Here is a 26,860-nt window from a genome sequence, read left to right as displayed (position 1 = left end):
AATATCTTTATTTTAGATTTTTCAGACAAGAAAAATACAAAAAAGTAACAAAAATACTCTTGTAGGTATAACAGAAAGAAGTCATTTAAATATGACAGAGTAGATACAAACATACTGCTCAATGACATAAAGACATAAAGACAAAAAAGTCAACCATGAAATATACAGTTATTTCCAAGCATCTGAAAATGATTACAGATAAGATTAAACAAAACAGAAGTAAGGAACTCTAAAAGAAGTTCCAATCTCAAAAATCACATCAAAACAGTAATGATTGAGAACCTCAAGGTTCCAGATTCTGGTACTCTATTAGATAAAAAAGAAAATAATATATATCTTTAGCCAACTAATACAAAATAATAATATAATATAAAATATAATATTTATAATAATATAAAATAATAAAATAAAAATAGACAATATACATAATGAAGAAAGGGAATAGAAGAGAGAGGGGGGGGGGGGGGGAGGAGAAGGAGAGATAAGTACCCGTATTTTTAGGTGTTTCTAGGACTGAGTCTTCTATAGTAGAGACCTTTTAATAATTTAACTCAGAAAGCTTGAACAGAAGTCATTCAGATCACTTAAGGGAAACAGACACAATATATGAGTTAAACCAGTTTTTGGAGCAAGTACCATGATGTGGGTTCAAAAATGTTATTAATATGGGATTGAGTGGAGTTATCCAAGTGAGATATATAAAAGCCCCATTTTCTCTGGAAACGTTCTACCCCCTTCTCTATATCCGGGAGAGTGTCACGCCGGTCAAAATAAAGTACTTGAAGTATCATACGTTTAACATCCCCAAGAAAAGGAGGGGTCTTTACCGTCCAATTTATGAGAATCGCTTTCTTAGCGATGGTCACTATTATCGTAAGGAGCGGAATAACTGTTTTCTTATTATGAGGGAACACATTCCAATTACTAAAGTTCGCAAAAATTAAAGCTAAGGAATCTTTTACTAGACGTATTGATAACAAATCATTTATAAAGCACATAAGTTTATCCCAGAATTTGCGGATGCGCCCACATTCCCATATATTGTGCCAAAAAGTGGCTTTAGAGGCTTTGCACTTCACACATTGTCCCGTCTCATCTAATACCATATGAGCTCTGCTACTCTGCGAAATATATGTAAAATCTTCACATGGACTTCCTGTAGGCGAGCCGAGTGTAGGATTTTCAGGGTGGGCTCATAATATCTTAAAAGAATTTCAGGAGAATCAATTGTGGGGATATCAACTGCCCATCTCTTCGCGCATTTATGCCATAGGGATTTTGCTTTGGATGAAGTGAATTCAGTTGTCAAAAGTTTAGTTTTGTAATTATTTTGCATTGTGAATGTAAATATGGAGTCTAGTGCATCTTTTGCACCTGGGTCTGTCAAAGCAGGAGGGGTATGTTGGATAAAATGTCTGACTTGGAGATACATGAAAAATTGAGAGTTAGAAAGATTGAATTTATCCTTAAGAATTTTAAATGAAAGAAAGGTGCCGCCTGGGTCAAAAACATCTTTGATTTTTGCTAGACCTTTAGCCTTCCAAACGAGGAAGTGAGAGTTATCTAAACTTGGGCTAAACATAGGATTACCCCAAAGGGTGTTGTATTTTGAAGAACAGGCGTTTCGGTTGAGTCTCTGGTTAATGTTCCACCACGCCTTGTAGGTGTCACGAAAAATGATATTACTGAAAATTAGATTGGGGAGCTTGGATTTAGGTGTGTGTAAAAGTGCACTTGGAGCAAAAGGAGAAAGTAATTCTGTCTCCAGAGATAGATCTGTATAAATACTATGTCCAAGACACCAATCCAACACATATCTATAAAATACAGCTGCTGAAAAGTCCTTCAGATCTGGGATGCCCAAACCACCCCTCTTCCTGTCACCCTGAGGCTTAGCTAGAGCTATTCTGGTTTTCCTGCCTCGCCATAAAAACTTGGAAGCTGCTTTTAAGTAAGCATTAATATCCTTTTGAGTAAGAGCAATAGGAAGCATTTGAATTAGATAAGCAATCTTCGGAAAGATTATACTCTTCAAAACCGCTACTCTTCCCAACAACGACAAAGGAAGTTCACGCCAATCCTCTAATTGCTTATAAATTTTCGAGAGTATTGGGGAAAAATTACAATGGTATATTTTAGTAGTCACATCGGGGATGTAAACCCCCAAATATTTTAAAGTGTTCTGTGATCTTAAAAATTGGGAACAAACCGTGGGTAGGATAGAAGGGGGGTCTGATCCCAAACACAACAACTCAGATTTGTTAAAATTTACCCTATATCCCGAGAAAGATCCAAAGCGCTCAATATTTTCCAAAATTGAGGGTATGGAAGATTCAGGATGGGATACAAACAACAACATGTCGTCTGCAAATAGAGCCAACTTGGACTCCACTGATCCTATCTTGATACCAGAAAACTGTTCATCATTCCTCAGTGTAACCGCCAGAGGTTCCAGTGCTAATGTGAACAGCAAGGGGGACAACGGGCAACCCTGCCTCGTCCCCCTGCCTATCACAATAGGATGAGACAGGTAACCGTTACAGGCAATCTGGGTTATTGGATTAGTATAAATAGCTGAAATTAAATGTATAAAATTAGCAGGGAAGCCAAAACATCTTAGAGATTTGAAAAGATGATCCCAAGTTAGTAAATCGAACGCCTTCTCGGCATCCAAAGAGAGAAGTAAAGGTGTCCCCCGGTTCTCTCTGAGTTCTAATCCTTGCATAATCAAAAAAACTCTCCGAATATTGGTCACTGAGTGCCTACCCATGATAAAACCTGTTTAGTCTGTATGTATTACCGCTGGCAAGCATAATTTAAGGCGATTTGCCAAAATTTTTGTAAAGAGTTTATAATCCGAATTTAGTAAAGAGATAGGCCTGTAAGACCCTGGATGTTCAGGATCTCTTCCTGGTTTAGGGAGCAATTTAAGAATGGCGCTGTTAAAATAAAGTGGCAGAGATTTATTTTGAAGTATATCATTATACATTTCTAATAAAGTGTCTCCAAATTGAGGGAAGAGAATTTTCAAATATTCTCTAGTAAGGCCGTCGGGTCCTGGGGCCTTATTGGGTTTGAGAGAGCGTATAGCTCTAGAGAGTTCTGATATTGTAATAGGGGCACATAGTTTTTCTGCAGCTTCCTGACTAATCTGGGGTAAGTGTAATTGTTCCCAGAATCTATCTCTTTGTGTATAGTCTATTTGACTGCTTGCATAAAGATCTGAATAAAACGTCCTAAGGGTTTCGGATATTTGAGTACCGGTATGCACACGTATACCCTTTGGATCTATCAGGGATTGGATGATATTTGTTGTACGAGGGCCACGTAATAAATTGGAGAGAAGACGCCCTGTTTTGTTGCCGAATTTGTGAAATTTAAAATCTGAGATATATTGTGATCTATCATGATAGTTTGACACAATAGAGTCAAAAGTCAATTTTTTATCTAGGTAAATTCTTTTATGTATGGGAGAGAGAGTCAGTTTATATGTTTGGAAAGCGTCCGTTAGCTCTCGTTGGGCCTTATGGTAATTATTATAATAATTCTTCGTATGTTGTTTCACATACGATATTATCTCGCCTCTTATTACTGTTTTGGATGCTTGCCAGAATAGGGTAGGGTTCGTGAGCCTGTGCTCCTCATTATTAGTTTTATAGGTTTGCCAGGTGGACTCTAGCATAGATCTAAACTCAATTGAGTTAACTAAGTGTGTGGGGAATCTCCATTGTCTATAAGAACCCTTGTCAATTTCTTCCTTAATAGTGACGCGAATTAGTGCGTGATCCGAGATACAGATTGTTTCAATATGTGCCTCTTGTACCTTGGGAAAAAGGGTAGTCAAGATTAACAAATAGTCGATTCTAGAAAGAGAGCCATGAGCAGCTGACAAACATGTGTATTCTTTTTCTAGTGGATGTAACGCTCTCCATATTTCTATAAGATCTAATTGTTTTTCAAAGGCTAAAATACCAAGTTTAGGTGGTTTCATTGGACGGGTTCTAATTGTCTGTCTGTCTAGAATCGGAGACGAAATGATGTTAAAATCACCTCCCACAATAAGCCTAGTCCCAGAAGGCGAGTTTAGTTTATTCAGAATTTTTTGGAAAAAAGATCTGTTATATACATTTGGAGCATAAACATTGCACAATCTGTAGTTAGAACCATTAAAAGTCACATCAATTATTACAAAACGACCCTCTGGGTCTAGGACAGAAGACTGTATCACATAGGGGTGTTTTTTATGTATCAATATTACCACACCTCTTGCTTTGGAGGTAAAAGAGGCATAGGCCATAACTTTATATTGAAACATATTCAATTTATTTATTTCAGGGTCCAATAAATGGGTTTCCTGAAACATCATTAGATCAATGTGTAATTTGCGAATATAAGTAAACACCCTTTCCTTTTAATAGGGGAATGCAACCCACCCAGGTTCCACGAACCAATATTCAATGAGCTCATTGTGTGGAAAATAAAACAGGTCTCACATTAGCAGGACTACCAAAGGTTATACCATATATAAGATCAGTAATAATAAATTCTAGAACATTTTTAAAAGACTCATGTTGCATATTAAGTACATTATCCTCATCAAGTCGGGGAGGGAAGGGTGGGTAGGTAGGAGGGAAGAGAAGAGAAAGAGGGGAAAGAAGAGAAAAGAAAACATTCAAAAAAACCATAATAATAAAAATAAAAATATCAAAATAAAAACACATAAAATTACGCTCCAAAGGGAGGCAATCTATAACTGAAGCCCTCAGGCAGCGCATGAAAACCTCTGACATGAATAGCATTAATACCCAAAACCTCAGAGACATAGACAATCAAAGACATAGAAAAAGAACAGAAAAAACAATATAATACATTATATGTTTTAGCCCGCCACGGCCCTATGATATATGTGTTGACAATTAAGGTAAATAGTTAGGAGAACGTCAAAATTCACCAATAAAGGAAAAAAGAACATTTATGAAAACCGTAGTAATTACCCTATGCAATATGCATTTTTTTTTATGGATACAATGAAGAAAGTCTCTAAGTCACCCCACTGAGGAGGCAGAGTGGACGGGTGGAGATGGCTGAGTTGCATCGCCCTCCTCCGATAGAAATGCCATCGCATCTGCCGCCGTGGAAAAATCTTGATATGAGGAGCCATCAAACAATCGAAGGCGTGCAGGAAATAATAATGTAAATTTGCGGCCATCTCTAATCAGACGAGAGCACACTGGGTTGAACTCTTTACGGGCTCTGGTGACCTCGGTAAAATAGTCTTGGAACAAAAATAACTTGGTGTTTTCCCACATCAGATTGCACTTGCGTCGAGAGGCTGACCATATGGCTTCCTTATGTGCAAAATTTAAGCATTTGAAGATGACCACCCTAGGTCTATTTGAACCTGTATCTCTGACAGGCCCCAGGCGGTGCGTTCGTTCAATTACCAAATCAGAGCTAATATCACACAACTCCAGCAACTCAGGCAGGGACTGACGTAAGAAATGGTATAAGGCAGTTCCTTTGATAGATTCAGACAGTCCCACTAGACGCAGGTTGTTCCTTCTGGAACGATTTTCTAAGTCATCGATATTATTGCATAGTTGGTAATTAGACTTCTCCAGTGTTTCACATTTACTTTTAAGGATTTGTATGTCATGGAAGTTGACCCCCACTCTATTTTCAATTGTGTCCACAAGAGTTTCCACTCGTGCAACATTAGACTTAATATCTGCTACAGCCTGTGTAAAGATGGATGCTTGATCTTGCAGCATCGGACCCATTGTGTCTTTTATAGCCTGCACCATTGATGCATAACTTATAGGCTGTTCAAGGTTAGAAAATGCAGGTTTAGTAGAGATCAAGTCGGAAGTCAGTAAGTTAGAGTCTTTCACCTGCGGCTCAATGACAGCGGCCATAGTGGAATCCCTGCGTCTGTCTCCCCGTTGCTTCTGAGTTGATTTTCCTGGCATCAGCGGAGGGAAGAATTTCTCCATACAGTGGAGACACTCAGCAGGAGATATATTAAATAAAGAGGGGGGTCGTAAACACCTAAAAGGCGGTTAACATATAGTCGGGGTGGCAATGGAGTAGTAATATAGATCTAATCCATATCCTGCCTAAGGTCCAGCAGATCTTCACAGCATGTCAGAAAGTGATAGCGGGCCTGTGCAGTATGTAGCAAGCTGGGGCCAAACGCAGCACGCACCAGATGTGGAGGAGAAGGAAAGGACCCAGCAAGGGTGGACAGAGACTGCCACGAGAGCTAGGAGGACAGAGAGATTAATGAGTCCCCCGTCTCCCAGTGTTTTGCTCTTGAGCCGTGAGCCGCGACCAGCGCACTCGGTTACAGCACCCTTTAACGGTCAAGCCAGCCGGCCCTTTACTTATGACACAGGTGCACGCTTGGCACTACTTTGTTGATGCACGTGCGGCTACTGCGCACACAATTCACAAACACAGAAAATATATATATTTTTTTTGGTTTGGAGTGTACTTTGGGGGTTACAGCACCCTTTAACGGTCAAGCCAGCCGGCCCTTTACTTATGACACAGGCGCACGCTTGGCACTACTTTGTTGATGCACGTGCGGCTACTGCGCACACAATTCACAAACACAGAAAAAATATAATTTTTTTTAGCACTTGGGGGAGCACCCCTGACGGACAGAGCACCCCCTGGACAACACTACAGCACCCCTTTAGGACTGGGACACTGCACAGGACTTTGGAGTGGACACAGCCCCTATGGAGAACTGACTGCACAACACAGTCCAGCCAGCCCCTATGGACTTTGAAGTAGTGGACACAGCCCCTATTAACAACAGCAGCACAGCACAACACAGCCAGCCCCTATGGACTTTGAAGTAGTGGACACAGCCCCTATGGACAACAGCAGCACAGCGCAGCACAACACTACTCTGCACTACACTACACTACACAGCCCAGCCAGCCCTAACTCCCACCCTCCCTCTTCACTGTCCACAGCCGAGTGAGAAAATGGCGCCGACGCGGGTACCTTATATAGGATCCAAAACCCGCGAGACCCGGAAGGCGGGATGATGACGTTTTGCCTCGATTTCAGATCCGAGTCAGGTGGGAAAAGTCGAGCCTGACTCGGATCGGCCTCGGATCGGGGGGGGCTCGGATTTCAGAAATCCGAACCCGCTCACCCCTAATATATATATATATATATATATATATGTGGCCCAATTTGCTAGATTCAAGTTGGAGAAAGGACCTCTGACATCACAACCATGTGACCACAATGGCAGCTACCAATGTTACTATCCACGTGGGAAAAGAGGGGGAATATGAACCTGTGGCGAGCAAAACAAGCCACTATGTCCGAAGCGTGGCGAGCCCGTGAGACAAGTCTGGCTCCAGGGGTCAGCGCACTCTGTGCCGGCTCTCTAGAGTGCGCCCCAGCATCACGCACGCCTGAAAATAGGGGCGTGGCCTAAACTCCATAGGTCACACCCCCAAAGTGACGTTATTTGGAGGCGTACCCGCATGGCATGCCTCCAAATAACGTCAGGCTGGGGGGAGCCTCACTAGCTGGGCTTCCCCCAGCCCTCTCCCGTCACTGAATGGATGCCGTGCGCATGCACGCAGCATCCATTCAGACTCCGGGATCCGGCACAGCTGCGGCGGTGGGGGTCCCCAAACTCCCGATTTCATCACCCGCGGGCCACTTCAGCCCACGGGTGGAACAGCGGGACAGTACCGCTGAAATCAGGATGTTGGGGAGGGGAGCACCCTCTTTGGGTGGCGCCCCTGTTCGACCGCACTGGTCGAACACCCATGGAGCCGGCCCTGCCATGAGGGGCCACTTTTGGCCCCAGTTCTGAACCTTGTCCCTCACCCTTATGCCACGGGTCACGTGGTTGTAACGTCAGAGGTCCTTTACAGCACCTCGTTCTAGACCTAACCGAAGTAAGTACTGTCTCTCCACTCTGTGTCACCCCTGTCTATCTGGTTCCTCCTTTTAGAATGTAAACTTTCATGAGCAGGGCCCTCTTCCCTCATATGCTTTTCCTTCCCTTGCTTATACCACCATATCCTCCCCCACTGCCCACAACAGCACCCAATCTCTGGGTTCTGCCACCCTGCTGCTTATTTGAGTCTTACAGCTGCTGATGCAGCAATGTTTATAAACAATGTCCATGTTCTGCAATGTTCTGTATTGTATGTCACTTTCCTGTGTTATCTGTTCATACTGTTTGAGTTTTTGTACTTTGTGAGGAGCTCTGACCTCTTGTGGTGCCATATAAAGAATAATAATAATAGTAGTCTATTGGAACAGGATATGACCTGAGTGCACCGCACACCCTGCACTCACTATTGATATACGTTCATACATAATTGGTTTTGAAGCATGTGCTCTGCCCCCGTGTGACTTTATTGACAGCTGAACCTGGAATAATGTAAACAGACTAGAAGCCCATGAAACCCGAAGTAACGTAACTTCAGGTTTGATCTATGTCTTTTGCAGAAAAACTCATATCGCATTTTTGACATGTATTGTCTAAGCCGGATGGTGCTTAGAAGGACTAAAGGAATTTTCTCCACCACACAAGTTGTGAGTTATATCTATCTATATGTTATACGTTCTTGCCTACTCTCCTGTAACGGCCAGGAGGCTCCCAAAAATCGGGTGGTGCTCACAGCTACCTAGAAGAGTGGCAAGCCTGCCTGAGTTGGCCTCCACCCATCCACAGCTGCCCAATTACCGAGCAAAAGTGGGCAGTCCGGGTGGCCGATGACACGAATCGTGCTGAATCTCGTTATCATGGGCCCCGCCACAGCTTCACAATGCTGGTAATCACAGCATTGTGTTGTGGGAGGTGAGGCCACAATGACGCAATTGCATCAGCACACCCACTTTCCCGGAGGGGGCAGCCAGGAAGTCAGCAAGTATGATGTTATAATGTATGTGAAATTTTGTAATTATACCTATAGTAGTGTTGATATTCTGTTAATTGGGCTTCTCAGGTGAGATTGCTCAACTTTATGACCATGGCTATAAATTGTGGATAGTTGCGGGATTGATATCCACTGCTCATGGAGCTGTGATGCTATGATCTTATCTTGACAAAGGACAGGAATGTAACTGAAATGTCAGCTACCTGCATACTATGTTTCCTAATAAACTGTGACTATAAAGCTAAGTACAGAGGCGTCACCGGGTCTGATGACACCTGGTGCTCACTCTGGATACCCCCTGCACACCTGAGGTGCACCCTGCCAAAAAGGGACGAGGCCTAAATAAAGGGGGCGTGGCCACGCAGAGGATCCCAATAACATCACTCCGGGGAGCGCCCAACATTGCTGGAGATGCTGGGCTACCCACGGAGACTAGGCAGTTTGCACTGACGGTTCCTCTTCTATGACAGGAGCCGGGTGCTGCAGGAGAATATCGCACTGCAGCACCCGGCTCCTGTCACTGCAGGGGAGCCGGAGAATTTTGATGTCACCCCGTCCGCACCACCCTCATGATGCCACTGGCTAAGTGCACACTTTTACAATCACACTTGAGATGTGATTGTTCTTACAATTACACTTTAGGATTGAAAGTCCAGATGAACATGCAGATTCATACGTACACACTATTACAATTTACCTTGCAACCCGCGATCCTCATCTCTCAAAACCATCTGCTGCAAAGATTTGTTACTAGAGGAGCATCATCAGAAGTATGGGGCATAATGGTTGGTAGTGCATACACACTTCCAGGATTGCCAGACATTGTACACCTTATTGTCATCCTATCTGGTCTATTTATTTTAGAAGCTAGAGGGCCTAGAAAGTGCCAAGTATTCAGCGATTTAGATGCAAGATTTTAACCAGCAATTTTTTTTAAAGCAAAACTGGGCTTACAGGCTATTACATTTGGCCCATAGACTCTATCCCAGACTCTGGAATCTTGGACCCCCGGAAAAGTGGGCAAGTCTCCCGAAGGGCTGTTCATGGGTCGTCCACTTCCCAAGTGAAGTGGGCGGTCCAAATGATTGATAATGTGGATTGACACTAAATCGATTCTTCATGGTCCTGCCCCCCTCTGCACAATGGCAGTAAACTCGCTTGACATTGACAGCGTCAGCACCCCCTCGCAACTATGCTTTGCAGACCAAATTTGACATTTCACCTTTTGCAATGAAATCAATTTACAAGGGAATTACTTTCTTTTATCTCTTTGGGCCATATGTAATAGCCCACGACTTTTGGGAGCCACGCGATTCCGGCAAGATAGTCATTACATATAAAGCGGCAATTAGAATAAAGACAAAACCAACTATTATTTCTTTCTTTCGTTTTACTGTTCCTTTTCTTATTTATATACTATAATATTTCAGAACAAAACCCTTTTGTAATGTGAGAACTATATGGGTACAGTCAACCCTGCTCATTGACAAGGTTCGACCTCTTGTAGCAGCTATCTAATATAGATATAGATGGTTTTCTTTTTTTTTTTCTTCAGATATAACAGAAATATAACATATTTAGTTTCACATTGTTAAACAAACAAAAATCATAAATAGCATAGGCCCACGTTTGCTACTAGTTATTGTCATCGATCAATGTGCACTTGAACCTACCTTATGTTGTGTGCAAAAGATATGCTTCTAAACAGGTGTATTTTTGCTTATGTCAAACTTTGCATAGCGCTTAACATGCCTTCACTGAACTGAGAACTCCCTGTTACATCACCTGAACGTGTTTGACCTTATTTCTGGAGCATATGAAAACGCAGGATATGCTTCACAAACATATGTATGTTAGAAATTACAGCGGGTCTTTCCGCTATAGCTGCACTCTAATGTAATTTCTGTTCTGACAGGTTCTCAGGGAAACCCACCCACATTCTCCTCTTATCAGAGACACCCCTCTCTCCCAAGAGTAGTAGTGCTGGACTGAGGGACAGCGCTCAGTATATTGGTCCAGAAAAGTGTAATAGCTTGCCTGGTGGTTCACCTACGCCGGTGACAGTTCCTGCTTCCTAATATGGTTCAATTAACCTAAAAAAATGGATGTTTGGTTTAATTCATATACTGTACTGTGTATTAGGTTATGTTAAGTAATGTTTTTTCTATCCAATCCTGTGTCAGAATGTTCCAGGCAGCTGTCAAAAAGTCCAGTATAGTGTGCTGATTACTGTGGAATGTGGTAAGGCAGATGTCGGAAATTCGATTAGCCATATATGATGATGATACACTCAAAACCATGTTACTATGTTTCCTGAATGAAAATGATGTAACCAATTATGTTGCAACTTGCTACTAATCATAATTTAGAGATGTACCATTGGAAACTCCATTTTTTATTGTGGGTTTGAATAATAATTCTCTCTCTGATTGCCTTAGTTTGAAATTGCCCCCATTACTTTGTCCATAGGGTGTCACAGAGCCTTTGTCTCATATCTTAATGGATTTCATCATATAATTGCCACCTTTGTCTCATATCTTAATGGATTTCATCATATAATTGCCACCTTTGTCTCATATCTTAATGGATTTCATCATATAATTGCCACCATCTAAGTGCTCAATATCATATGTATGAGTGGTTGTAGATAATGTTAATAAGATCACTTTATCCCTTTCCCCAGACAAGTTTTCAGAATGTATTGGGCCCATCTAATATAGTATCTGACAGTGGACCTCAATTTTTTGCACAACTTTGGAAGTTCTTTTGTACTCTATTGCGCATTGATTGATTTTTTTTTTTTATCAGCATATGATACAATAATGCCATCAGTGCTTTAATAATATCATCCACAGAAAAATGTATCCAACAGAAAGAGTCAAACAATCTTTAGAAGAGTATCATAGATGTTACTGTTTACACTAGTATGAGAATTGGGCTCTTCTTTGGGCAATATTTGCATATAACAATACTCCACATACTGCATCAGGCACCTCTCAATTGTTTTGTGTTCTTGGCTACATCTTTATTTGATATACTTCAGTCACCGGTTCCTGACATTACTGAAGTTTCTGCAAGTTTGAGGAGTATCTGGAGAAAAGTTCATGCAACCCTCTCCTGAGTGGGATTTCAAGCAAAATGTATTTTTTGGAGTCAAAATAAAAAAAACTATGCAAATTCAAAGTTGGAGATGGGGTATGGTTTTTAATATGCAAAATTAAGTTGAAACAGCCTTCTGTGAAATTCAGATCTAAGTATATTGGGACCTCTAAACTTGTCAGGGAATAAAGTTATGTGTGTTAAGGTGCGTATACACTTGCTGATAAAGGAACGACAGTATGATTACAACATTGTAATCGTACAGTATTTCCTCATCCTGTAAGTGCCTACACTGAACGATATGTCGTTCAGTACAGGCACCCTCCCTCATCCCTGAACATGCACAATTTGTCGTTATCGGCAGACTGACCTGCATGTTCAGGCGATGATTAATGTCGAAAACGACTATATTGACCAGCTTAAGTGTTAAGGGCATGTCATTGCAAGCGGCTGCATTCCCAGACGCACAGCCACAAGCATAGGAGGCTAATGTGTTTGTATATAAATAATAGCATATTTGGGGAAAATGCCATTACTAACGATTTAGGGGTTTAGGAACATGGCCGAATATTGATGGCAGCAGGCGCAATGCGGTAATCGGGCTCTTCAATGAAGGGATGCGCTGTGCTGATGAGGTGCTACAAATACCTTTTCCATTTGCTGGGCATGTGCTGAGATTTTGTTACCAGTGGGCGCCCGGCGGCTCCTTTACTGCAGATGGAGGCTGAAGCTCACTCCTGAACTCTGCTTTCCGGCTCCCGCAGTGTGTGTAGGGAGAGACATCAAGATGTCTCTGCCATAGTGCAGAGCGCAAGGAGCTGTCAGATTGCAGTGGGAACAGGAACGCTGCTACAGGTAAGTACAGTGCTGATGTCTGAGTGGCTTAATGAATAAGCGGAATTACTGTGGGCATTATGTGTAAGGGGTACTACTACTGTGGGCATTGTGTATAAGGGGCACTACTGTGGACATTATGTGTATAAAGGGCACTACTGTGGGCATTGTGTATAAAGAGCACTACTACTGTGGCATGTGTATAAGGTGCACTACTACTGGTGCATTATGTGTATAAATGGCACTACTGTGGACATTATGTGTATAAAGTGCACTACTGTGGGCATTGTGTATATGGAACACTACTACTGTGGCATGTGTATAAGGGGAACTACTACTGTGGCATTATGTGTATAAGGGGCACTACAACTGTGTGGCATTATGTGCATATGGGGCACTACTGTGTGGCATAACATGTATAAGGGGTAATGTGTACTGTAACATGAATAAGGGGCACTACTGTGTGACGTAATGTGAATAAATGACACTACTATGTGGTATAATGTTAATCGGGCACTACATGCTGTCTGATGTGAATAAGATTGTGTTACTGTGTGGTGTAATTTGAATTGGGGGTTCTATTGTGTGGCCATGCCCCTTCCTTGTGAGACCACACCCCTTCGGCGCACGCTGTCCCTTTGAAAAGTATTGGAAGGAGGGAACAAATTTATAGTTTGCAGGGGGGTGCCAAACACCCTAGCACCGGCCATGGTTGGAAGTTTAATTTACACCCTCCGTATCAACTGATAGTAAATCTGGTGGCTTGGAGTGGAAAACTGCTGGTGATGTGTGGTAGTTTCAAGGTGCAACAAAAGTGTATTCACATGTTGCTCAGCTTTTCATGTGCTGCATAGTATATATCCAGTTTCCAAACAGCACCTGAAATTTCAGATCCAGCCAAGCATCATCTGAGCTTAATACGCCAGCAGAAACTAGAAAATATAGGAGAGACTCATCCCAATGCCTGCTGCTCTGCACATGAGAGACAGCCCCGTACTCCCAATAAACACCAGCCACTTAGTGGGGGAGCAATTTATAGACAAATTAAGCACCCTGTTGTTGTTCAACTACAAGTCCCAGAATGCCAACTTTTGTAGTATAGTGCGTGAAAGGGAGGTGAGTTATCTATGTGTACATCAAGATGTCTGATTGGAACACAGGGCAGTAGACAATTCATTTCTGTTTAATTTCTATCTATGAGTGACACTGTGTCCAAGGATTAGATAAGGGCTGAGAGGAACAGTGTGATGCATATATATAAAAAGGAGACATAATAATGGTGGCATTTATAGAGTAAATACTATACCAACAATGGTATAATGTTAGACATAAGTCTAGGAAGAAAGCCATGGGACAGGTGTTTTGTTTACAATTTAGGTGGTTCCCAAATAAATATATTATCTAAGGACCATGGGGTCTTAATCTACTGTAACTCTGAGGCTACTGGACAGTTTAGTGATGAGTCATCACAGAGCCACCTTGCTATTATTAACCTTATGTGAAGCTACAACTTAGCACCTAGAAAAACTGCTCTCCCTATTAGACTGACTACTCATGTTCAGTGTGAGTAAGGCTTAATAGTATTTCTGGGCTTGATGCAAACCTCCTTAACGTGCATCTTTATGCATAACCATTGTTTAAATAGGTAAAACTGTTACATTTTCTTAAGCAATGGAAAGCTTTTTGATGTCACAGGAGATCTCAATAGCCTGTAAGCTCTCACGAGCAGGGCCCTCTTCTCTTGTGCGCTTTGCCTTCCCTCATTAATACCATCATCTCCTCCCCACTGCCTAGAATGGCACTTATCCCTTGGGTTCTGCCTCCATGTCCTAAAATGTTCTGTATTGTAAGTCACTTTTTTCTTGTTTTGCTCATTCTGTTTATGTATTTTGTAGGGTGCTGCAGAGCCCTTGTGGTGCCAAATAAAGTATAATAATAATCATAATAATAATTAGTGTTCACTCTAGGTCTGGCGGCAGGCAGGGCGCCGGACCTAGAGCAAGGGCACTTCTACGCGCGCCGAAGGAGTGCGCGCGCCCAAACGGGGCGTGGCCAATGAAAATGGGCATGTCTTTATGACGCGTCCCCTTTTCGTAACTCTTGGGGGCATGCCCGGCACTTACGGACATGCCAGGCAGCCCCCAAGCGCCACGGTCACTGTGAATGGATGTCGGGCGCATGCGCCCGGCCTCAATTCACCGGCGTTGACCGCTGCTCTGCCGTTTTCCCCACCCGTTGGACAGTGTGGCTCGCGGGTGGAGGACAGAACCCGCAGGCTGTTTCAGGGGGGCGCCGCGCTGGAGGGCAGGGTGCTTTCTGCCCTTCAGAAATAGGGCAGGGTGCGGTGCCCCGCTGAAACAGCCTTGCGGGAACGCTAATAATAATACACGGAACCCCACCACACCCCCCATAAATCCTGTTTGCCTCTGGACACGAAGGTGGCTGTGTTCAAGTCAGAATCAGGATTAAAGTATGCTAATAAAAACAAAACCATTGAAAGAGTGTAATAAATTTTAACTTGCTACAGGCTACTTTATGTAGCACAACAAATGTCTTCTTAAACAATCATATTAAATTTATACTAGTCAACAATATTCTACATAGAGTACCTGGAGAATGGATGATTTAATCCAAGGAACTGAAGTTATTATATATTATGCACTTGTGTGTGAGTTCTACAACTTCAAGAGATGTGTAATATCAATGTAATATGTGTGCAAATATTTATTGCAACTAGCTAGTTTCTTTGCTTAAGTAAAGCCTGTCTATCTCAACAATATAATCCTATCCAGAACAAGTCTCAGTACAGCTGTGATCCTAAAGTGTTTAAATGTTAAAATAGATAACACCAATACAAAGATAGATTATATGGATTAAGTTTTATTTCCCAAACTTTGCATGCTAGCAGTTGCAGTGTAGTTTCTGAGAGTGTATTCTTCTGAGTCCAGTAAGGTTTCCTGACTTTATTCTTCTTCACGTACCTATGTGTAAAATAAGTACACACTATGAAAACAAATGAGTTTCCTTACATCATTTTTACACATGTATACAGGAGGTGATAACAAAGATGAGAGAGACTATACGCATAAGAGTGTGGAAACGGGGACACATATGAGAGAGATTGTCACTAGGCACAGAGATGGGAGAGGCAGAGATGTTGGGGTAAGGGAGACAGAAATAAGAGACTGGGGGATGGTGTGGTGAAGCGGGGAACAAAGATGAGAAACAGGGAGACAGGCATGGCCAAAATAACAATGGGGCAGATGGGACAACAGCTCCAGGCCTCCATCATTATGGCAACATGATGGTGAGCAGCTGCAGAGCTGGCCACAATATCGGCCATAATTTATAAGCATTAAAAAGGTATAGGAGCGTGCTAGTATCAAGATTAAGTAAATTAAGTTTTTTTTTTAGTCCTTAGAAGTGGCAGCTTCAGAGGTGTGACTGCAGCACAGGCCAATATTCAAATAGGGGATCTACACCAACTGTCACCCCAACTGCTTGCAAACATCGCTGGCAGTTGGTGTGGCTCCTATTTACATTTTGGACTGCGCTGCAGCCCCACCTCTGAAGCTGGCACTCGCCCCAGACAGCGAGCTTACAGTCCCACAGCACTTGGGACATGTTGCTTTGTCAACATTTTACCACTTTTCACTTCCTTAAGGGGTCAAATTTCAAAAAATCCCTGCTTAGTGGGTGCTTACATCATGGAAGGAATATACACCCTAAATTTAATGTTTCTAGGTCAAGGGGTTTGGGCAGGGATTGATGAGACAGTCAGGCAAGAAATTGCACAGGGGGAGGAAACATTTTAGTCCTTTTCGTCCCCTTAGGAGTGGAATTTCGAAAAATCCCGGCTTAGTGGGTGCTTACATCAAGGATGGCATATACTACCCGTTTCTAGGTGCAAGGTTTGGGCTGGGCATTGGTGAGTCAGTCAGTCATAGGCTGATAGTGTATATGGTGTACACACCCACATGGCACTGGTCACTGCACATCCCCTTCTAGAGAATAGGCCAATAGGGGAAGGGAAGGATGACAGAGATAAGAGACGGATAGAAGGGGAGGTAGTTGGTAGAGATAAGAGATGGGAGTGTGAGGGGGCCAGAAATGGGAGATGGGGGGGGGGAGATGGGAGACAGGAAGATGTGGAGATAAGGGGTACAGAGATGTGGCACAGATGAAAGACACATGCAACTCTGGGTATGATAACTAATAACCCAACGTATAATAAGTCCAAAATATTTGTAATTCAATATATATACTGTATATAAGCACAAAAATAATATATTATATACTCCTATAACCATGCATAGGAATTAGCTAAAATCTCTCAGTGACTGTATGGACATGACTGTATAAGAAAAAAACACATGCTTCAGTGATGTTTTACCATCACAATCTGTGGTAGCGCATGTTCATATGTGTACATGATAGTAAGGGCGATCTACATTTTAAAATATAAAATTCTAAAGTTAGCATTTTGAAACACAATGGTGGGAAGGCCCTTATTGAAATACATTTTAGAGGCGCAGTAATTGACACGTTAAATGCACAATAGCAGCGGATAGATGTGAATGAGCTCTTGAGCTAAATTTCATTTACAGTTTGACAGTATGCTGATGTATACTAGGACACATGTAACGTTGTCTTACCTTTCCACCATCTCTTGTTTTGCTCCTTAACTTGTTCACTTGTGATTCAGCAATATCAGCCCTTTCATGGGCATCATCAAGTTCATGCTGCAATTTCTTATATTTGGTTAAATACTGATTGGCTTGTTCCTCCTGTGGAAGACAGCAGATTGTTTTATTAGGCCAAGTAAAAAGACATACATATTGTATATTCCCATCTGCTTGCTTAAATCATATCTAAATAATTCTGGTTCAAGTTGAAAATTTCTAAAGGGAGGTATCCAAATGCTTGATTTTATAGCGAATGTGGCAAGCCCATGAAGATGGCATAATTAGAACTTAATAAGCTGCAGTGAATTTAATACTTCGGACAAATACAGGGTATATAGGGTTGTTAGTCCAACTTGTGTGTGTGTTTATTTTAGTCCTTCAGTGCAACAATTATGTTATCTATATAAATCTTGAAACACTTACAGCCTCTTCAGATTGATGCTTGTAACTCTTGACTTTCAGTTGTAGCTTATCGATCAAGTCTTGCATTCTCATAAGGTTTTTCTTGTCTTCTTCTGCCTACAGAGATAAGAGAAAAAGAGCATTTTGCATAAAATACTTAAATATTTCAAGATAGTCCTGAATGATTCCACATTTTTGATAATCATTGCAAACTTCCTTTTCACAATAGTATAAAAGTTTGAGTGTGTGTATGTATCAAATGTATATATTTACAATATAAAAAAGCCCTAGGTGTTCACATGTATCAGTGTAAAGATGAAGGATACGTAAAGGTCATAGTAGTGTTTTAAGGATTAATTTCAAAGCAGCAGTTAAACTGCAGGAAACAGCCTGGTATATGCATCACTTGCCAACAGATGAGTCAGTTGTTCCTAAGGTCCCAGGTGTGCTGTGTAGCACCCCCAGGTATGCCACAGTAATACACTGGGCTTCCATTCTATTGAACTAGAGTGTCATACTAATTTTCTACCCCTATATTACTAGGGCCTGCACATACGGCTGATTCAGACTTGCACACAATTCGGCCACATTATGGGCCCGATTCTGAGTTGGAAGTAAAGCAAACCGTACTGTAACTGTGCAGCTGGACAAGCCAAGTTTTAATGTGAGGGGTGCAAATATATTTCTTGTTTTACATGCAGGGTAAATACTGGCTGCTGTTGCAGGTAGCTCACAAGTGCTGGTCAGCTTTATTTTTACACTGCAATTTAGATGTCAGTTTGGACAAGTCCCTTTCTAAATTGAAATCTATTTACACATTTTACATCTGCCCCCTCTGCAATGCAACATGGTTTTACCAAGGTGCACAGTTACTTGCTCTTTTTTGCTTCACTCCCAACCTAGCATCAGACCCTATGTGCACAAAGTGGCCCCATCATCCCTATTCCTCCTCCTGTGCAAGTAGACATCATCACTATAAGTACACATTTTCACAAGCCATATCCTTGGTGCAAGAGATCTGAAAGATGCCAACAGAACAATGTCCTATGTGCTGCCCAGTTACACCCTCTAAGCCACAAATGGAGATAACACTAAGATGCATAATACCCAGATTTCTGTGTTGTTACTCAAAATTTACTCCAAAGCAGTCACCACTGCTAAAAGTCTTAAGGTCTGTCTACAAAGTAACTTGGTGGTCAACTCTGAATCAGACAAAATTTTTATTGTATACTACTCCACAGCAAGCACAGTATTATGGCACAGCACAGGCCGCTGTTGGGATAAGTCTTGTGGTGGTGGAGTAAGAGGTCTAAAGGAGGGGAGGTCTGGAGGGGCACCAGAAAATAAATATATGCAGCTATTTGAACAATTGCATATTTGCTTTTACTGTTGATCATCCTCCTCCTTAATGTCCTTTAACATCTCATAGTTCAGAGATAAGTATAACAGTGGAACATTTAGCCTCTTGCCCCATATTTAAAAAAAATTACCGTAATACCTGATATGTTAGCTCCTTGATGCGCCGTTCATACTTGCGGACTCCCTTCAGTGACTCTGAATTGCGACGCTGCTCTCCTTCCAATTCATTTTCTAATTCACGCACCTACAGCCATGGATAAAGAATGTCAGTGAAAACAGAATACTGTGTTTATAATTAATAGACACTTGAATATATAGATTATTTATTTATTACCAGTTATTTATATAATGCACACATATGCCGCATCGCTTTACAGAGAATGTTTGGCCATTCACATCAGTCCCTGCCCCAGTGGAGCTTACACTCTATGTCCCTATCACATGCACACACACATACATACTAGAGTTAATTTTGTTGGAAGCCAATTAACCTACCAGTATGTTTTTGGAGTGTGGGAGGAAACCGGAGTACCCGGAGGAAACCCACGCAAGCACAGGGAGAATATACAAACTCCACACAGGGCCGTAGTGGGATACAAACCCAACACCAATATAGATATGTTGTAAAATATTGTTCTAGACACGGTCAGTGATTAAATCTGTTGCATTTACAGTATATACAGAATTATTAGAGGCTCCAGTTCAGAATGTAGAAAGGGGGTGGGTCACGTATGTTACAGGCAAGGGGTGTTTTTATTGCTTTGGATTTTACCACTTTACAGCAGGTACCTACTGGCAGTGATTTCAGTGTGGGCATATGGACAGTGCTCCTGTGAAAGGATGTATGGATTGTGGCCTGTTGCCTCGTGCATGAGATAGAATCTGAGTTTTATGAGTAAAGTTATATAAAGTAAGCTATGACTTGTGATTTAGACTCATGGGGGGTATATTTACTAAAGTGCGGGTCTTTAGAAGTGGAGGTGTTGCCATATCAACCAATCAGATTCTACTTATCATTTATCTAGCACCTTCTAGAAGATAATAGCTAGAATCTGATTGGTTGCTATGGACAACATCTCCACTTCTAAAACTCTCACTTTAGTAAGCATACCATTTGGTCTCCCGACTCAGTCAGCAATTACAATACAAAGAAATGTGTAATAGGTGCTGAACTAGTTTATGATTTATTTAGTATATATATATTTTTGTTAAATAACCCTTGTTATGCATCTGTAAACAAAAACAGTTGTGAGCACATTACACCAAAATTCCTGATGTCCCTGTTGTGTGTGCTGCACAAGTGGACCGTTTACACCAGAAGAAGTTGATATTGGTCACATTATATTACAACCATTTTTGTATGTTGACTCCATTGTGTGGGTATTCATCTACATTTCCCAGAAATGCAACATATCAATAGGTAAAATACTCTACCCGGGACTCCAACTTTTGAATCTGCTTTTTGCCTCCTTTTAGTGCAATCTGCTCTGCTTCATCCAGCCTCTTCTGTAGATCTTTAATGGTCTGCTCCATATTCTTCTTCATTCTCTCCAGGTGAGAACTGGTATCTTGTTCTTTCTTCAGCTCTTCTGCCATCATTGCAGCCTTAAAAGCAAATAAATGATCATTGCTCATGTAACACATACACTACAAGCAATATGGCAGTTCTCTCAACAAAATCAGAAAAGCTTAGTTGCTTGTAAAAATTTTTCTGAATATTTCAGAAAGGTGACAACTAAATTCACGAACGGAGATTGTATATTTCCCTTTTGCAAGAGTAATTCAAGAGCAATTTTATATTTATTGATGATGAAAATTATCCAGAGATAAAATAAAATTTTTGTTCGGTTGTTAAATAAATTCAAACGTGGCTTCTTACTTGTAAATGAGCAGTCTTTAGAGGTACCATTTCCCTTTATGTAGAGAAGCAATGTATGTTAGTAAATGTGAAAATAAATAATTACTGTCAGTTTACTAGAAATCTCATTGTATTAAATTGGAAAAGTGAGGTTCATCCTATGCTGTCTTAATGCCTTTGTGATATATTTACTAATTCGGAGGTTTGCATTTTGGGCAGTATTCCAGGGGTTTGCCAGCAGGATTGCATCCTGCTGATTTACTAAAGGCTAAACCGCAGAGAATCCAGACTTTAGAACACAATAGAACATTGAAGCACCATCAATGTTGTTTCTAATACAAGAATAGGAACCCCAGTTTTAGAAAGTGGAAGGTTTCAAACTGCCACAAACTGCCACCAAACAGATGTCTGCAGGCTTTTTAAGTACAACAGGTTTGGCTGTGCTTTTTTGGGGAAGGGGTTTGCATCAGGATAGGACTTTAGGAACTGATGGGGAGCAAAGGCAGGTTCTGTTGAGAAGGTCAAACCGACATTTCGTAAATACTGTGTTTTAACTTTAGAACCTGCTGTCAATCCGCAGCAGATCGAGCATGTTTCAAAACCCCTGCAAAACCGTTGCTTATTAAATTTACCCCTTTCTGTAGGATTGCTTTTATTTGTCATTTCTTGGGATTCAACCCATGTTGCTCAGATTTTATTTTTTCCTCATGTACTTGTGCTGTAATAATAATTTGTCTACAAATCAGCTTCAAGTGCAAAATGCTTTTATGAGTACAGTGATATATAGCAACTATAATCCCCATCTAAAATGCACCACTTAGCGAAATCAACAAGCAAATGTTTAGGTGTGGTAATTATTAATGATTTAATAGGACATAAAATATAATGTGCTGTCAGGGGGATACCGTATAGCATATAAAATCAGCAGGGTATGAAAGACACGTGTACAGAAAAGATGGAGAAAGAAAGAGTATATGAAGTATGGTCTGCTGAAACTATTGTAGTTAGACTAAATAACAAATTGTATTTTACTGGGCACCATGCTTCATGTACATTTCTAATGTGAAGTTTATGTACGCTACTATTGATCCATTATGTACAATAGAGTTTTCATAAATGTATATGCAAACAGTGTTAGTGTCAATACTAATCTACTGTACAGGGTTGAAGCACTGTTCCATAAACATTACTCACAGGGAACTAATATATCTGTTAAGCAAGCATGGTGGTCATAAATAATGCAAAAGATATCCCCAATCTTGGAATATGTGTCTTGCATGTGGCCTACTAGACTCACATCAGTGATGGCTTTCTTGGCTTTATCTTCTGCATTTCGGCATTCCTGTATGGCCTCCTCTACTTCATTCTGCATGTGAGACAGATCACTCTCCAACTTCTTCTTCTGGTTGATCAGGCTTGTGTTCTGTGCAGAAATGGAAAGCATAATGTAGTGGACCAGTGCAGTAGTTTGTGAGTTGTATAAAGCTATGCGTAATGCTAATGTTTTACAAATACATATTATGGTAGTCAGTCTATTAAATATTTTTGCCTAATATCTTAGGTTCTTCAAAAGTGGACACAAGTGACTTAAGATAAGTTGAAAGCCAACATGTTCAGCTTGTGTTAAAATGAAATTAGTAAGTATGTAGGAATACTCATACTAGTGAGGAATACTCATACTAGTGACAAAGCGTGGCACAGGTTTCCTGACTAATGCTGGAGCTACAGGAATCCATGTCCTAAAACCAATCCTGAGTATTGGAATTTGGTTTATTACGAGATATTAAAGTAACTTTGTCCAGTAACTATTTGGAATCCAATATCTGCAAACCCAACATTACAGAAATAAATGTAATGTTGATAGAAAAATACTGATTTTAAACCTGTGAATGAAGCAAGTTGACCCTTTCTGTAGCTTCTAGGAGTTCCTGCTCTGCCAGTTTCCGTGCACGTTCTGTTTGGTCCAATGCTCCCCTCAGTTCTTCAAGCTCAGATTGAAGCAGATTGCTCCTTCTCTCATTCACTGCAGACTGTTCCTTCAGGTCCTCGGTAAGGTGAATTGAATCATCCAGTTGGACTTGCAGATCCTACACACAACAAATGGCACATGAAAAGAAATAAAAAATCTCAAGTGGCACTGGAAATTACCGCCCAGACCCTCACCTTGTCAGTTAGCTACCTGCCCTCAATGCACAACCTGCCATTCAATGTTAGCAATACCTTGATGTGTGACTGTAGGTTCCGCATGGCTTTAGTTGCTTCTGTAGCCTGTCTAGTAGCATGGCTTAATTGAATTTCCATTTCATTTAGGTCACCTTCCATCTTTTTCTTCAATCGAATGGCCTCATTTCTGCTCTTGGCTTCAGAGTCCAGATTAGATTGCAGTGATTCAATTATACGCTGTTGGTTTCTCCTAATATTTTACAAATAATGAAAAAAAGTATAGTACATATATCTCACAATAAATGTAACCCTTTTTATACAGCTAAATTAAAGAACTAAGATTTGTATCCATGTATATCCTGCCAAATATATTAATCTTACTACCAACTATTAATGGAAAATATATGTGCATTAGTAGATCCCATATCAGATGGAAATGTTCAATATCAAACTGAAATACAGTATGGGGTGAACCTCCAATTACTTCATATTTCTGATTGATAAGGTACCAGACATACATTTACATCTGCTATGGGACCTTAATGCAGATATATGTATATAACACTAATACTTGGTGTTGAGATTAATATATTTGTCAGAGATATACATGGATACACATATTTGCTGAGCGCCATATGTTGACTATGGTCTTTGGGGTATATTTACAAAAGTGAGAGCTTTAGAAGTGGAGATGTTGCCCATAGCAACCAATTAGATTCTAGCTATTATCTTCTAGAAGGTGCTAGTTAAATGTTAAGTAGAATCTGGTTGCTATGGGCAACATCTCCACTTCTAAAAACTCTCACTTTATTTAGAGCTAACACTGTAGCTTTGGCATATGCTGATGGGCAGAACTACCATATGTAAGAGGTGGGAAAAACATTTTGGTGTAAAGGCAGTGTCTGTGTAAGGATTCAAAAGTACAATAGTTTATGTGACTGCAGAGGATGAGGAATGGAAAAGGAAGATGAAGGCTCTGTGTGGAGTTGATGTATGCCGATAAGCTAAACAGACTCCGAATGTACATCAGCTATAGATCAATCATATTAAGGAAAACACATGAATCCTGGCCCTTTGTAAAACAGGATTTGCAGTTAAATCTTTATAAACTGTTGTTTATAAATAACTAGATACAATAATTACGTCTTACTAAATACAATATTATTTATTAAATACAATACTTTGACCAGATAATACCTTATATTTTCTGTCTCCTCATCTTTTTCAGACAGTTTTCTTTCAAATTCTGCTCTTATTTGAGATAGTTCCAGTTGAAATCGGAGGGTTTTGCTTTCTTCATGCTCAAGGGCACCCTTAAGAAGAAAGTAAATCAAATAGAAGTTTTGTATTTACTAAGTCACATTACTCTATTTACAACACTGAATAATATGCTTTCTAGTTACTTATTTTGACTTTATATAAAGTATAGCATGTTAACAGATTATAACTTTTACTTTAAACACCTATTATGTTTACTGGTATAAGTTATTGTTAAATTGCACTGGTCTGCGTATTATTATTTTTTCCTGAGGTCAAGATTTTCATAGGTGATCTTTTATATATATATATATATATATATATAAATATAAATATATATATATATATATATATATATATACATAGTTCCAGAAAAACCGGCACTCCCCATATATCAATCACAAACCTTGCCTTGGTGCCCCCCGGGGGGATTTGTAAATCCACCAGGATAGAGATCAGGTGAAAAATGGTGGCACTCTCCGGACTTTCAGTGAAATGAAAAAATAGAGCCTAAGCCAATAGGTTAGCCGACGTTTCAATGTCTTTTATTAGAGATTTTCCTGAGGAAAATCTCTAATAAAAGAGATTGAAACGTCGGCTAACCTATTGGCTTAGGCTCTATTTTTTCATTTCACTGAAAGTCCGGAGAGTGCCACCATTTTTCACCTGATCTATCTATCTATATATATATATATATATATATATATATATATATATATATATATATCTATCTATCTCTCTCTCTCTCTCTCTCTCTCTATATATATATATATGGGATGTTGATTCAAAAATATAACTCATTTAGCTCAATCACGTCAGGTTTTTTGCTCTATCAAATTTTAAAAAGTTCCTATTTTGTAAATAAATTATATAATAGTTTGGACATTAGAATGTTTAACCCCCCTCATGACCCCACTGAGTTTTTATGATGTCCTCACCTCAGCTTCCTCCAGGGCCATCTGCACCTCTGACTTCTCATGCTCCACTTGTTTTTTCACCTTCTCTATTTCATGTAAACTCTTATTGCCCTCGCTGATCTGGTCTGTCAGGTCTGAAATCTCCTCTGAAAAGCAATATATATTGTATGTGATCAACCTATTGCAATACAATAAAATAGACATAGACAGGTCTATTTGAAAAACGCCACTTAAAGCAGAAGTAACATTTCCACAAAATGTGTTATAGGTATAAATACCATTTAGATTAAAATGTAAACATTGTTTTTCATATGACTTTCTGAATGTAGAATGCTATCACCATTTGTTTTCTGCCAGCTAAAACGCCTCCCGCTAATAGGTTTTATACCTTGCAGGTTCTTGTTCTCCCTTTTTAAAGTTTCTAAATTATCCAACACTTCTTCATAGGCATTCCTCAGCTTGAACAGCTCTGTGCTCAGGCCACGGGCCTCCTTCTGTGAAGCTTCAAGCTCAGCCTGGGCCTCCTCATATTTCTGCTTCCAGTCAGCTATAAGCTTGTCAAAGTTGCGCTGCTTCTTGTCCATGGCAGCAGCGGCGGCATTAGACCTCTCCAGATCAATCATCATGTCTTCTAGCTCACTCTGCAGACGATGTTTGGTCTTCTCCAGAGAGGCACACTTAGCGTTAGCTGCCTCAACCGCTTCTTCAGCCTCCTGAAGACGTATAGCTAACTTTTTCCTACGGACGTAGGATCGAAATAGTTTAAATAAAGCTCTTACATGTACCAGTTATAATTTTTATGTTGTTATTGTTATGTACTACTTTATATAAAAGTTTAACTCTATGATATTTATCACCAATATATAGTAGCATGAAAAACTACATACCAATTTATTACTTTTACAGTTTTTATAGTAACTCAGTTAAATGTGGTTAGAAGAAGAGTCAGTAACACCCATCCCCTCTCAGTAGGCCGTTCTATCAGCAGTAACCAAGGCATACAGATGTGTCCTCATACACTATTGCTGCAGTCGTGCCAAACAGCCCTTCTTGGAGCGACAGGTCCCGTCTGTGCCAAGCATCTTCTTTGTGCCTTAGTCGCAAACGGATGTGACAAACCACTTCAGGAGACTGCACGGATGAATTTGATATGTGACACTTGTATATTTGTGTGTGGCTGAGTCTGAATCTATATACGAAGTGCTATGAGTCAGCGGCTTTTTCCCACGTCAAGGTCCGAAGTGCTTCATATTAGAGATGTGCGGGTTCGGTTTTATTCGGATCTTATCGCCAAATTAGCACAAATTCGGATTAGTTCGGATTAATCTCATTGGACATCCAAAACACGTGACAGCCGACTCAATA

General features: G+C 40.6%; 1 protein-coding gene across 2 annotated transcripts in view; it reads right to left on the bottom strand.

The window, feature by feature from the left end:
- Positions 1-15,347: 15,347 nt before the first annotated feature.
- MYH15 (myosin heavy chain 15) overlaps positions 15,348-26,860 on the bottom strand; it is a 69,722-nt gene continuing 58,209 nt past the window's right edge. For both annotated transcript variants that reach the window (XM_088481107.1, XM_088481108.1), the window contains exons 33-43: positions 25,884-26,233; positions 25,517-25,641; positions 24,519-24,634; positions 23,379-23,571; positions 23,042-23,245; positions 22,456-22,581; positions 20,735-20,905; positions 19,440-19,544; positions 17,963-18,058; positions 17,510-17,641; positions 15,348-15,835 (exon numbers count right to left, since the gene is read on the bottom strand). In XM_088481107.1, the coding sequence (XP_088337233.1) occupies positions 15,818-15,835; positions 17,510-17,641; positions 17,963-18,058; positions 19,440-19,544; positions 20,735-20,905; positions 22,456-22,581; positions 23,042-23,245; positions 23,379-23,571; positions 24,519-24,634; positions 25,517-25,641; positions 25,884-26,233 (1,636 nt within the window). In that variant the 3' untranslated portion in view covers positions 15,348-15,817. The remainder of the gene's footprint in view (positions 15,836-17,509; positions 17,642-17,962; positions 18,059-19,439; positions 19,545-20,734; positions 20,906-22,455; positions 22,582-23,041; positions 23,246-23,378; positions 23,572-24,518; positions 24,635-25,516; positions 25,642-25,883; positions 26,234-26,860) is intronic.

The sequence above is a fragment of the Taudactylus pleione genome, unplaced genomic scaffold (assembly GCF_031769625.1).
Source record: "Taudactylus pleione unplaced genomic scaffold, aTauple2 ptg000265l, whole genome shotgun sequence".
NCBI classification, from domain to species: Eukaryota; Metazoa; Chordata; class Amphibia; order Anura; family Myobatrachidae; genus Taudactylus; species Taudactylus pleione.
This window is presented reverse-complemented; position numbering and strand designations above follow the sequence as displayed.